General features: G+C 43.9%; 1 protein-coding gene across 5 annotated transcripts in view; it reads left to right on the top strand.

Annotated features, from left to right (window-relative positions):
- Positions 1-13586, top strand: part of POLK (DNA polymerase kappa) — a 1025073-nt gene that overhangs the window by 451193 nt on the left and 560294 nt on the right. For all 5 annotated transcript variants that reach the window (XM_085632293.1, XM_085632295.1, XM_085632292.1 and 2 more), the window contains one exon: positions 6971-7090. In XM_085632293.1, the coding sequence (XP_085488419.1) occupies positions 6971-7090 (120 nt within the window). The remainder of the gene's footprint in view (positions 1-6970; positions 7091-13586) is intronic.

Here is a 13586-nt window from a genome sequence, read left to right as displayed (position 1 = left end):
CCACCTAGGGACAGGGAATTCCTATTATATATATATATATAAATCAAGACCTCACAGCCTCGCGATCTCAGACAGACCCAGAACTTCCTACCCAGACGGCAGCCACAGTCTCGCGGTCTCAGACAGACCCAGAACCTCCTACCCAGACGGCAGCCACAGTCTCGCGGTCTCAGACAGACCCAGAACCTCCTACCCAGACGGCAGCCACAGTCTCGCGGTCTCAGACAGACCCAGAACTTCCTACCCAGACGGCAGCCACAGTCTCGCGGTCTCAGACAGACCCAGAACTTCCTACCCAGACGGCAGCCACAGTCTCGCGGTCTCAGACAGACCCAGAACTTCCTACCCAGACGGCAGCCACAGTCTCGCGGTCTCAGACAGACCCAGAACTTCCTACCCAGACGGCAGCCACAGTCTCGCGGTCTCAGACAGACCCAGAACTTCCTACCCAAACGGCAGCCACAGTCTCAGACCTCACAGCCTCGCGGTCTCAGACAGACCCAGAACTTCCTACCCAGACGGCAGCCACAGTCTCGCGGTCTCAGACAGACCCAGAACTTCCTACCCAGACGGCAGCCTTAGCCTCGCGGTCTCGAACGGACCCAGTACTTCCTACCCAGACGGCAGCCTTAGCACGAGCTCATCCTATTATCACCGTAGTACACGATAGGGGAATCGGGGTTACTATGTATCAGATCACACAAAGACTATTAGTTGAGCACAACCTGTTCTTTAGTTCGAGGGGCTCTTTTCTCCCTCATTCAGTTACCACTTACCTGATCAGGATTAACATCTGTTCATGTCAAGTTGAATCTGACTAGAAGAATAGGCTATCCTCCTATACAAGGATACACAACACATGCTGACTCACAACAAGCTAAATACTTTATTTAATTGCTACATGCACACTCACAGAATACATCATATATACAACCTGCAAGGAAAGTAAAAGGTTAAGTTATACACTTCAATAAAAAGGGGTCGACATCACCTTAGTCGTATGTAGCCTGTGCTCAATGGTCATCTAGGTTCCCTTCTCGTCTGTGCCTCGGCTTCGCCTGGAAGTCACACCTCCGCAGTCGCGGATCTACTCCCTTCTCCCTCTCCGAGTCACTGGAACCTCTTCCTCATCGGCTACTCTCTCCTCTTTAGATTCAAGTTCATCATCTGTCTTCCCTGAAATAAGTAGTAGCTTTTCTGCTAACGGCCAGGTGCCGCCTATGGACTAGAAGCAAGTGCCAATATCTAACTCAGACTTTCACTAATATAGAGGTGCATTCTCTCATGGAAAATTCCAGCTCGAAACCTGCCGCCCACCAAATTCCTGTACCTCCCCGTGCCAAGGACACGTTCCCAGCCGGCCGGCCTGATGTAGTGTCTTCGGCAGGGGAAGAATACACTCCTTCGATAAGGGCCGGCCTGAACCGGTTCTCTCCGAGCGAATAACACCTCATAACTAAAATATCACCCTTCACCTAGAAATGTCCCAAGCTGCCGGGGCAGAAAGAAAGATGGAGTCTCTCCTGTCTGAGGCCTACCAGGCCTGAATTCAGCACGACTCCATGAAATACCCTCACTATAGGGCAGGTTATCCTTAATACTAACGAATCTATCCCCTAGGCTATGTATGTAAGCCCTGATCTATGGGGAGGAGCACAGGATCGTGTCAAAGTGTCTAATAAATAGGCTCTATTCACTACTCTAATCCTTAGACTTGGATGGAAAGAGACTGAAGTCATATTAATCGCTCTACAACACAAGAAGGCCGGGAAAATCGAGCAGTACAGTCCTCCATGACCTGTGTCCCTGTAGACGCTGAGCTAGAGGGGTATTTGACTCCCTCTGTAACTGACCTCTCGAAGATGGTTGCCTTGTTGACTGCCTGGTTAGTTGCCTGGGTCAATGACTCCTTGTGGCATGATGAGGGAGGGAGTTGGAGAATCCCCTGGTTGCTACAGTTTCCCAGGCGGAAACTTGGGCAGGACAATGACCTGCGAGCTGTTGTCCCGACTTGGGACAGGTGGATGTTCGCTGTGCTTCCGTTTGTTGAGAGCTCTCCAAATTCCAATAGGTCCAGTGGTTCTAGAGAGAGCGCTGGTTGCCTTTCCTGGAACGTGGCCATGCTGAAATACTCAATACTCACTGTGTGCGGTAGTGGTTGTGCCCCAGGGTTGCTCATCGGGATTGGGGAGGGGGCACATGCTCCTGGATTGTAGTTGGTGATGACAGTGGGAGAGAGTGCTTCCTTTCTTCTGAGGCAAGGCCTGCCTTTTAGACATGGTGTCAAATTTTGAGTAAATGTCCCCTTGCATTCAGCAGATCATGTGCTAGATGATGATAGCACTGCCTTACTTCCCGGTCTTGTCCTATGAGTCTCTTTTCACATCTGGCCTTATCCTGTGGGTCCCGTTTGAGGACTGGAGGAGACCAAGGAAAAGGCACGAGCATGCTACGTGTCAGTAGGAGGCTGGCTGCACTGGGTGAAAAAGTAGTCACTGGCAGTTGACATGGGAGTGCTGCCACTTGTCCTGGTTGGTCCTTGCTTGGTTATTAACACTTGCTGCTCACCCACTCAATTTCCTTAAAATTCCCCTCTGCTCAGAGCTTCCAGTGCTTTCCGTGCTCCAATACTTCAAGCACCAGGTGGCTTGCTCACCTGGGAGAGCAGCAAAAGAGGCCCAGCCCCCAGTCATTCTTTTGCAGTGAGGCAAATATCCCCCCGTTGCATTGTCTCCCAGTTGTGGGCGCTCCTGTGCTATATGTACTGGCCTGAAAAACCAAGGTAATAGAGCGAACCAAGACGGGGCCAAGCAGACGGCGCAGGGGAGGGATCAAGCGAGAGCACACCGGGGCCACACAAGTCGCACCCTGTCCTCGCTGGGCCACTTCTGTGGGGTCCCGGGCTCTCTTTCAGCGGCAAGTGGCTACAGCTGCCGTGCTCGCCCTTGCTCACTACTTGCTTTATGCCGTTTGTTGCAAGGTTCACGTCTCACCTTTGACACTGTACACCCTAGCTGCAGCCCCCTGTCTTCAGCATGGGAGAGCAGACGTGCTTTGCAGAGACGCTCTGTTGGGTGTCAGCTAAGCGAGGTCCGGCAATCGTCTGTGACCGGCGGCCAGCTGCTTGGAAGAGTCTGTGACCAGTGCCCAGCAGCTTGGAGGCGTCCAGAAGTTTTCACTGTCATTGCAGCACACTGACACAGTTTTGTTAACTGATGTGTTATTGTGATATGCGTGAGCCACTTGGCCCAGTATAGATTTAATATTCACAAATTGGTTTGCAAAGGATTCTCATTGCTGGCTTTGGAATTGAGATCAGGGTGAATGTTAGGCTTTTCATTATTCTGAAATATATCGACTGCCTAAATGCTGCCTCTTTACTCTGTAGGTCCATCCATCAGGACAGATCAGAAAAAAATCGTAATGTGTAGCAGGGTCTAATTTTACCATATAATGCCCCAGTACTGATAATCAAGTCCCTGAGCCCCCGCTCTCTGTGCCCACAAAATAACCTGTAAACGTTGATAAACCTTTGTACCTTTTGGAACTTCTGCTTTCTTATTAGTGACTTAAATTGTTTTTGATAAATTGCCCAGCTTTGTTATGTTCTGTGGTCAAACACCTGCTAATGTTTTGATTTTGCGGTCACAAGTTACTCATTAAAACTGTATAAAAGGACTGTCCACTGACCAACTCGTCGATCACCTCTTACACTGTCCTTCACAAAGAGTTGCTCCCAACTAACTGATGGACTTTTTGATATTTGATTATTAGATATGGTTATACTCTCTCATTGCATTTTGATATTCAATTTATCTCTCTCCTTGAATTATCGTGATTTAATTTTTGCTAGATTGTGTGTCTTTTACTCTTGATTAATGATGTGTCTTTGACCCTTGTTACTTACTTGTCTAAATAAAGTGCCACTCCTGACTTGGTACCTGCTTCTCATAGTATATCTTGTTATTTCAGATTACACATTAAATGTCAGTTCCTGCTTGGTAAAAAACCTCGCTAACAAATGTGCAAATGAACGATGGATTTCAGGGGTTATAAATTCCAAACACAAGTTTGACCTGATTCACAGATGGGTAAAGCCAAGGGAAAAAACTAGTGTATCTGGATACTGTATGTATGCAAAACACACACTATGCAACATACTATACAATATACAGAAGTGGACTTTGGAGCATTTTTGCTGTTACCACTTTCGACATCCGTAGCTATGAGACCTCGAGTACATTGATTGTTCTGCTTAGCTCATCTGCACTATTACCTCTACTTTATGACTAGCACTCTTTTGCTAGTCCTGCGTTTTGCTTAGCCAGGTAGTTATTGGGGAAGGTGAGGGCTGTGGTAGATTAAAGGAGTCTCAACATGTGTAAACACCTTAACAGTGCTTGCTGGTGTGCACTAGTGTCTTAAAGTAAGTGGACAGTTGATTCATACTGCTTGGCCTCATTAAGGGGACTGTTGCCTCTTAAAGGTCGATAGAGGTAGGGCAGTCCATCACTTAGTAGTCACATCAGGTTCTGTGGCAGTGTTCCTCTGCGAGGCTATACAATCCAGCTTCTGTATGTCTCATCCTCACTGGCCTTTAGAGTATAGGAGGCACTGACCTGCTCTAATGATTTTCATGAGACCAGCCTGTCGCTGCTTTTACTCATTAATAGGAATTATTTTTTCTCAAAGTTTTAAACAAAACTGTGCCAGAAGAGGCAGGAGAGGTGGTCTACTGACCGAATTGTGTGCTTGGCACCTAGAGATCTAAGGCCTTATCCTGCCACCTTTTTTGCTCTTGGAGACATCATGCAGTCCCCCTATATCTCAGATCCATTGTCTACAAACATTTGTGAGTGCATAAATGATAATAAGGCATTACACCGAAATGTAACCGTTACCATTGCATGGGCCTGCAGATCAAATCCCGGGTGGAAATGAATGTCTAGAGGTACTGACTGACGGTCAAGTGAAGCAGCAACTCTGAAAAGAAGAATCCTACACCGCACTATTGAGCCATGTTGTCCACAGCCTGGAAAAAGGCTCACCTCAATCCTCCATCTGTTACAGAATCTTTCACTTTCTTATCATCCCAGTTGTATTCCTCCTTTACTACCCCTCCATATCAAACACCCACTTTCCCTTTCTCCGTTATTCCCCCAACGTTTATACTTCATCCGGAACATAAAGTGTTCCTTTGAGCGCTTTTGCTCCTGTTACTCACAAAAGGACCCAACAAAGCAGCATTGACCCTGCCATGCAGCTGTTTCTTTAACCCATTTACTTACTCACGTAACTTCCTCATGTAGTGGCATGCCCATTCATACAGCCACACACAAGCAGACTCACCTATCAATCACCAAGCACCTTCCACTAATAAAAAGGCAGTCATATTGGTTTTGCCAATGCTTATTTTATGATCAAAGGAGCAGACGGCCACTCATTGGAAGTAACAGAATCGATTTTATAAGACTTATTGAGTAGTGATCCAACATTTTGACCACGTAAAACCGTATTTTTGTGACTGTGAGACAAGTAATTGCAGGCAAGTTGATTTAAAGGACGTGTTTTTGTACATTTTGCAATGTCAAATTGCATATGCTTCTAATTTCAAACATTTTATGCAGGCCAAAAGTGGGGTTTTATGGTGGTGAAAATCAAATTACATATGGTTCATAAGCAGTCACATGGAATGCTGAATCAATTATTTTTCGGTCACATGGTCGAGTCTTTGTACCCAGCTACTTGCTGGCCTTAAGTGCACTGACATTCCGATCTTCTGTGAATTTACAGCTGGTGGAAAGTAGCCACCATATGAGCAGGGCTACATTCTCTGACCTAGATAAAACTACGAACAGTTTGTTAATGATAAATTACCCACAAATGCCAGTTGTGCACTGCGTAGGAGCAACTAGCCTGCGACCTTTGTAGGCAGTCATCACTGCAGTGTCCTACATGTAGCGAATGGGGTAAGGGGAATCCAGAGAAGCTTGCACATAACTGGAAATACCAAGGTAAAACATGTGAGACATCTCATTGCTAAGATAAACCTGATGTCAGATGGCTCCTAAACTGAGAAGCTCAATAAATAATCCACTTCACTGGTCACGGCTCAAAATGCGTTCAGGGAAACAGCAAGTGGATGGATACTCTCAAAATAAGCTAAATCACCACCAGAATGGAGGCGATTGTTGGGGGTCTCAATCTTCAGAACTGGATTCCTTTGTGTAGGTCTTTTAATCAGAGAGATCGTCCCACTACCGCCGTTGTAATTGGGATTCGTGCCTTGCTGACTGATGCAGGCCTATGCCTGCTAGTCCGGTACAGTGTTACTTCTAAAGGGGCAGTTTACTTCATTTAGCTGTTGAAAAGGATGTTCTTTTATCACGGTGAGTGCTAGGAGTGGTAGCCCTTGCCAGGTTTGTATTACTCCAACATGGCCGCGCCGGCGCTCCCTGTTTTTTAGCCAGCAGAAGCCGCAGAGTCCAGCTCACGGGTTCCAGCAGTGTGAGCGTTTCTCACCAACAACCTGCAGACCCCACTGGCAGCTGCTGAAGCAAATGATTGCGTTTGAGGCCTTCATCATGCCTCTTAAAGCAATGCATTGAGGTTCTGCAAGACATTGGTGGGCCTTTAAATCCAAGGACATGCCTCACCACTTAGAGTGAAAAGTACAGTTTTGAGTTCAGTGGTTCTTTTCCCTACACCACACTAGTGTGTCCTTCTTCCCTTGCCTTTCTTGGCCCCACGAAAGTATTTTCCTTCACCTAGTGAAAGCTTCCACTGGGTGTCTCTATCAATGCTGAACCTAAAATACCAGGTCAGAATGAAGCAACACTTGTTTCAAATCGACGGTTTAACAGACTAATCTTGTTTGGCTCGAAATTAACCGAGTCTTTACAAAGGTGATTGTTTTTCTTATTATGTTAATCTCGAAATGCCATTAAGAGTCACCGTTGTTTTCTTGTAGGGTTCCAGGTTCTATGAAAATGAACTCAAGAAGGATGAACAGGTTAATCTTCGAATTGAAAAGATGATGCAACAAAAAGCACAAATAACTGAGCAGCAACTAAAGAATTCGGAGCTGCAGGTATGGTTTACTAAATGGTTTGTCAAGATGGTTCTCGCTGTACAGTTGAACTAGTGTGCTTCGTTGGCCCAAGAAAGAATGCCGGAATACGCTGTCAACAGATCAGTTTAAAAAAAGATACAGAAACTTACAAAAGTAATGATGTTATTGGAGTGAATATTAAAAAAAATGGCTTGTAAAGTCATCTGGAAGACATTTCCAGATTCTCAGTATGATTTTCAGGCATGGGAGATGGACAGTGTAGAGGACAAACTAACAAAGAGCAATAGATGCTCAGGACTGAAAGGGGCTCTTTCTTACCTGGAGTTTTTGGAAAGTGAGTTGCAAGGGGCATTTGTGTCTATGGCATCTACCTGCACTAAGTATGTTTTTGAGCTAAGTTTAGTAACATTAGTAGAAGACTGCTTCACAAGGCCCTGGGAGCGCTTGTGACATTCATCCTCCTGGAACTAGAATTATTTTTGAAAATTTTACATTTGGATGGTTAGAATCAGCCCTCAGAGTTTGCAAACGTTTTTTTATACTGTACATGGAATTCTTGCCCCTATAGCAGCCTGTTACATTTACATTGTAAAATCTGGAGCCGGGCTTCATCTACCAATGACCTCAGTAAAGGGAGAGTACATTGACACAGCCATATGAAAGTTGGGCGATATGGCTTCCATCCGTAAGTGTATTTCAAGTAGAATATTTTCTCAAATACTGGCAGTTGTCTTTGCGTGCAGGCCGAGGTGTGAGCATCACCCCCCTAAGTTGACTATTAAAGTCCCATTAGCATCTAGGTGCGTTCCAGGATCATGTTGGTTCCACAGTGTCGGCGCTTGCCATTCTGTATACTGTTGACGGTGGGCGTCGGTTCCGGAAGGCTGTTCGTTGTGATCTGTGAACTTGATAACAATGGTTGCATGCTGTCTTTTGACTCGCAATGTCCCACCCTGCTTATCTTCTGCTGTCACTCAGGCATCCTATAAATGAATAGCTAACGAAGGGTGAGATGAAGTGATTCAGCTGCCCAAAGGAGTCTATAAGGCACTCATTCTCTGCATCACTAGTACCTGCCTATCATCGCACACCAGAATCTGCTCTTAATTTGCTAGCTCCTTTTTGAAAGATATGTGGAAGATCTGTATGTGCACTGTTAAAATCACATCGTCGCTACTGCCAAACCTGATGTACCAGTTATACACAATTTAACATTTTAAGTGACATCTGTCAGTAGCTTTAACCTGCTGTCAACTTAATTAGCCTAAATAGGCCAGAGTGACCTTTTTCCAGACGATGTGAATACTTTATTCTATCTCTTTCCGACTCAGCATATTTTATGTGCGCTTTTACAGTTTACTTAAAATATGTTAAACATGTCACGCTTGTATTGACAGAGAAGAAGTGGATCAGGTCAGACCAGTCCCTACAATAGCAGTTCTGATCAAGAGCAATGCTTTTTTTTTGCTTTTTTTTTACAGCAGTGCATGCAATTGGTTGTAGTCACTTGCATGTATCCTGCAGGCATCTTCTCTCCACGCACAGCCTCCATGTCTCTACTGGGTACTGTACACTTTACTTGATGCTGTCATTACAATACACATTTATGCCAAACTGTTGTTACTTATTTATCAATTCAAAAGTTTACATTTTTTCATCTCATGTCTTTTCATTGTTAGTGCTCTCCATAAATACTATCCATTTTGAGCCAATATAAGCCTTTATCAGGAGAAAAATGGTACAATATTCACTGCCAAATGTGAAGCAGAAAACATTTTACCTTACATTTCTGAAAACTTACCCTTATACTCCGCAATAATCTTCTTTTCATAACAGAACCTCCAAAGCAATTCTTGTGAATCAGCATACATTTGTGGATATGAAAGTGGGTCCTCAAAAAGCAGTAAAATACTTTTCACTGTGTTCACTCGCGTTCATATTCTTGTTAAAGTATGTCGTGCGGTTTAAGCATTGTTGATTTTGGTAATGTTCTGGTTCTGTTGACTCTTGTTATAGGCATGTGAGTTCCTTGCCATCAATCCGTCTGCCTAAGAAAGCATCATGAAAAAAATCTATGTTTACTTGACTTAACTGATGCTTTTATCCTGTTTGAGACCCTATTGGGTGTCAGTCATTCTCCCCTTTAGTTTGCGTTTGTTCTCATACCTGTGCACCTGCTGTGTTGCAGTGCCGCCTGAGGGTTCCACCTAACACCCACATATGTTCTGAGTCCTCAGTGTACCTGGATTGCAACATTACTATGTCGTCCTTATCTATCTGACAATGTCACTCCTTTAGTCTTGTTTTTATGACAGGGTATCTCACCGGTCTACTTATGTGCATTATGTCAGTTGCCCTTTTGTTTTGATGTTAATTTCAGTGTTGTCTGCAAAATGCGCGTTTTAGAGTCTCCCTTCTCCTTCCCTTCCATAAAATCAGCATTGTTCAAAGCGTAATGCTCAGCTTCTTTAAACTTTATTTTGTGCTCGTCACAGACTGTCACATCACTGTAAGATGTAAGAACGCTAATAAATGCAGTATATGGTAGAATAGAACTTATTTATAGAACCCAGCTTTGTGATCACAAAGTCACTGGTTACTTGACATATTTTATCTTGTAAGCCATCCTTTCCGTACGTTATTCCTTGAGTGTTAGTTAGATTTATTTAAAATTGTGATTGTACAGTTTCCATTACACCTGTTGTTATATCTGTCCAATAGCTTTGCCCCATACTATTCGATCCAATGGCTAGTTAACAAGGTTCAGAATTCATTTATATAATTTGAAGCTATGCACTCTCTAAATTATCTGCTAATTGTAGTTGCATTTATATAGCGCTTACTATCCCAGACGAGGCATCAAAGCGCTTTACGGCAAGTAGCACACTATTCTGGAACCCAAAAAGGACGAATCGTGAATTAGTATAGGGAAATATGAAATTAATTTGAACCATGGATATGTGAGTATGTTAGTTGGATTGAAAAGAATGGTGGAGGGATAGAAGGGGGAGATCGTAGTATTAGGAGGAGGTTTGGGATGAGTAAAGGGGAGGTGGAGGGGGGAAGAGTCGGAGGGAAGGATTTATAAGGCTTGTTTGGTAGATCTGAATAGTAAAAGGTTTGAGATGATGCAAGGAGGATTCACTGTTTATAAAGATGTTCTCTGTCTTAAAGTAGTTTAGAAATGGGGGCAAATTGAGTGCTGGCGTGTGAGGCAGTGTTCTCCCAACCTTCTAGTTTAAAAATGTGTTCCAGAGACCATCCATACTTTACTAAATGTGGCAACTAAGCACATGGTTAAAAAGACTGGTGCATGTTCGGACATGTTAGCTACGACTGACCAACATGTTTAATTGCCTTATATCGATGGTATTGGCAAAATTTGTCCAAGCCAGAGGACCATCTCATCACCCATTGCACACTGCAAACCTGCATAAATACCAAATAGGGACAGGTGGTGTCAAAGCACCTCCCAACTGAGAAAGTAGTGGTGGTGAAGTTCCTCCCCATGGCTACAGACAAAACCTTTATTTTTATTATCTGTCAACAAAGATGAAAGCCTGCCAGCTCTTTTTTAGTGACCATGTGTTAACATAGAACTTCAATTATCATTGATCCTTATCCTTAACTGTATTGCATATATGTACATGTGAGGAGGAATGTGGGTGGCACAGTACTTCCAACACCCTGCTTACGGCATGAAAAAATTTACAATTCATGTAGAGGTACAAAAGAACTCTCCACTTCTGCAACCCTCAGATAATGTGGAAAATAGGAGCAAACTATATTTGTAGCAGAAAGTAGAAGCCATAGACAGTCAGTCCCCTGTTGGCAATCATGCCCAATGCAAAAAAAATGTTGACCAATACGATGTAGGGACCACAGATGCATAGCAGTGACGTTACGAATTGCCATAGTGAATGGTTGTCTTTAAAAATGCCTACGGTAGTGGCAGCCTGAAGAACAAATGTTTATTCCCGATAAGACCACTTTTAGTGGTGCCCAGTGTCAAAAACAATATTTATTTATTGGACTTTCCCATATGATGTGGGTATAACAGACGTGCAATATTGCAACCAGCGCTACTGCGTGACCTCACTGAGTTAAAGAAATTACCCATTTAAATGTACACCTAACTGCTCTCAAACAAGGTTGGGCACACTGGAACACTGGAGTGCACCAGTCATGGTGCAGTGGGCAGCCATCTTGGGAAGGCTGATTGCTCATGTGCATGTCATCTAGGCTGCGCAAATAAAAGAAAAGGATGCCAGTGCAGATCAGCATTTTAATGGCACCTTTATTAGAGATCCGCTGATAAATACATAATATACAGAAATGTTGCCCAAACTTCCAGGGCCATGACCAATAAGAGATCCTTAGGGACACATATGTTGTCGCAGTGCATGTCTAGGTGTTACAAAGATATGCAAATATATATAAAACATTTTACAAACTCCGTGTGAAGGCCACCTTAGGTCATTTACCGTGCAATATAGGTGTAGAACAAAGTCAAACTCTACCCTTGGTTAGGAGAACCATAAATCGGAAAAGCCATAGACTGTCATTACCCCAAGCGCCTTTGCAGAGAATCGCCCCCAAGTGTCCTTATATTATTTAAAACCATACCTTGTAAAGTCTCCCATCTTTAACAGTGGACCAGACGCTAACACTTGTAAAACAAGTTAAATCTGGTTCACCATGGGATCCCTGTCCTCCCAGGATTCTACATATGGCGCCATAGGCAATAGCCATACACTTTATGCCTTTATTCAATGAAATCTTTCGCAAAGGCTACTTTCCAAAAGAGTGGAAAAAAGCTTCAATTGCTGAACTTTTGAAAAAAGCCAAATAGACGCTAGCAACCCGAATAATTATAGGCCGATATTGCACCTTCCAAAAGTAGTGGAGAAGGCCATTAACCAAGATCTTTCGACCTTCATTCACAATATTCAAATTGTTTACCCCTCCCAATTCGGGTTCCGTGCTCAGCATAGCACAGAACTCGCCTTAATCACAGTTACTGAGGGAGACGCTGGATCATGGAGGAATTGCCGCCTGTTGGATATGTTGGCCGCATTTGAGATGGTCAATCACCGATTGTTGATTGACCGTCTTGCATCTGTGGAGATCAAGGATAGAGCCCTTGCTCTGCTAACTTCATTTCTTGCAGATCGTACTCAATCAGTGGCCTTGGGAGACTTTCTATCACCATCCTTCTCCTTGCCATGTGTGGTACCAGAGGAGTCTTCCTTGAGCCCCATTCTTTTCAACCTATATGTCACCCCACTAGCTGACCTTATTAGATCATACGGATTTTCTCTAGTATCATATACCGATGATACTCAAATCATTGTGCCGGTAGCAGGTAACCTAGATGCCACATCAACTCAGTTCCACAACTGTCCGTTACATATAGGTTCCTGGATGCGGGATACCTGTCTAAAGTTAAATTCATCAGGGATGGAAATCTTACTCTTTGGTAATAGTTCAACTCTTTGGTCCCCTAAGTGGTGGTCATCTGAACTTGGACATCTCCTGACCCCCAGTGTCCTGGGTGTAATCTTTGACACAAAATTATCTTTTGTTGTACAGATCAACCACAACACCGCCTCATGTGTTTTTTAGTCTAACAATTCTCAGGAAGATTCTTCCATAAATACCATCGGCTTTGCAGAAAACCATAGTTACAGTACTCATATCATCAAAACTCGATTACTGCAGCACCCTTTAGACTAGTATCCACAAAAGAGGTTTAAGGAAACAGCAGGTTAGCCAAAACGCGCCTGCCCGTCTTCTCCTAGGTATTTGAAGACACAAGTCTGCGGCTCAGGCTTTAGTCCAGTTACACTGGCTGCCAGCCGAAAATGCATTAAATTCAAAGCCTTGTGTATTGTCTTCAAATGTCTACACGACCTAGGCCCAGCCCAACTCACTCAATCTTTTCTACCCTATGTCCCGTCTAGATCGCTCCGCTGTTCGAGTGGCAAATTTGTTGCCCCTTAAGTCAAAACTGTCAAATGGGGAGAGAAGTGTAAATCTCTAGCACCTCCACGCTTGGGAACTTCCTACCACCTATGTTTAAAAATATCCGGAACTGAGGGAATGTAGAAAAAGTCAAGAAATCTGGCTGTTTAACCAGTATCTGGTTAGGGTAGTTCATCTTCCATTGACACTTCAGTAGTCAGCGCCTAGACACCCCCGTGTAGTAGCTGCGCTTCACAAATACTTTTTTATTTTATTTTCATTTCATAGATGGATCCCAGTAGCAGGCCCCGCCTCAGGGATCAAACACTGATCCTATTCTAATAAACTGCATCATTAGACAGTCTGTCTGTTTCCTCTGAGAGAATCCGTTTTACCTCTTTCCTAAGAATAATGCTTTCAGCTCCATTGACGTGAATCAAGGTGCTCCATGATTATTCATTCAAAATTAGTGGAACCATGATTCATGCCTTTTGAGTGTGAAATCAGTTTCGTAGTGTGCCTGCCAGCCTCGATAGTTCTTATGTCCTCC

The sequence above is a fragment of the Triturus cristatus genome, chromosome 2_1 (genome assembly GCF_964204655.1).
Source record: "Triturus cristatus chromosome 2_1, aTriCri1.1, whole genome shotgun sequence".
Classification (NCBI taxonomy): Eukaryota; Metazoa; Chordata; class Amphibia; order Caudata; family Salamandridae; genus Triturus; species Triturus cristatus.
This window is presented reverse-complemented; position numbering and strand designations above follow the sequence as displayed.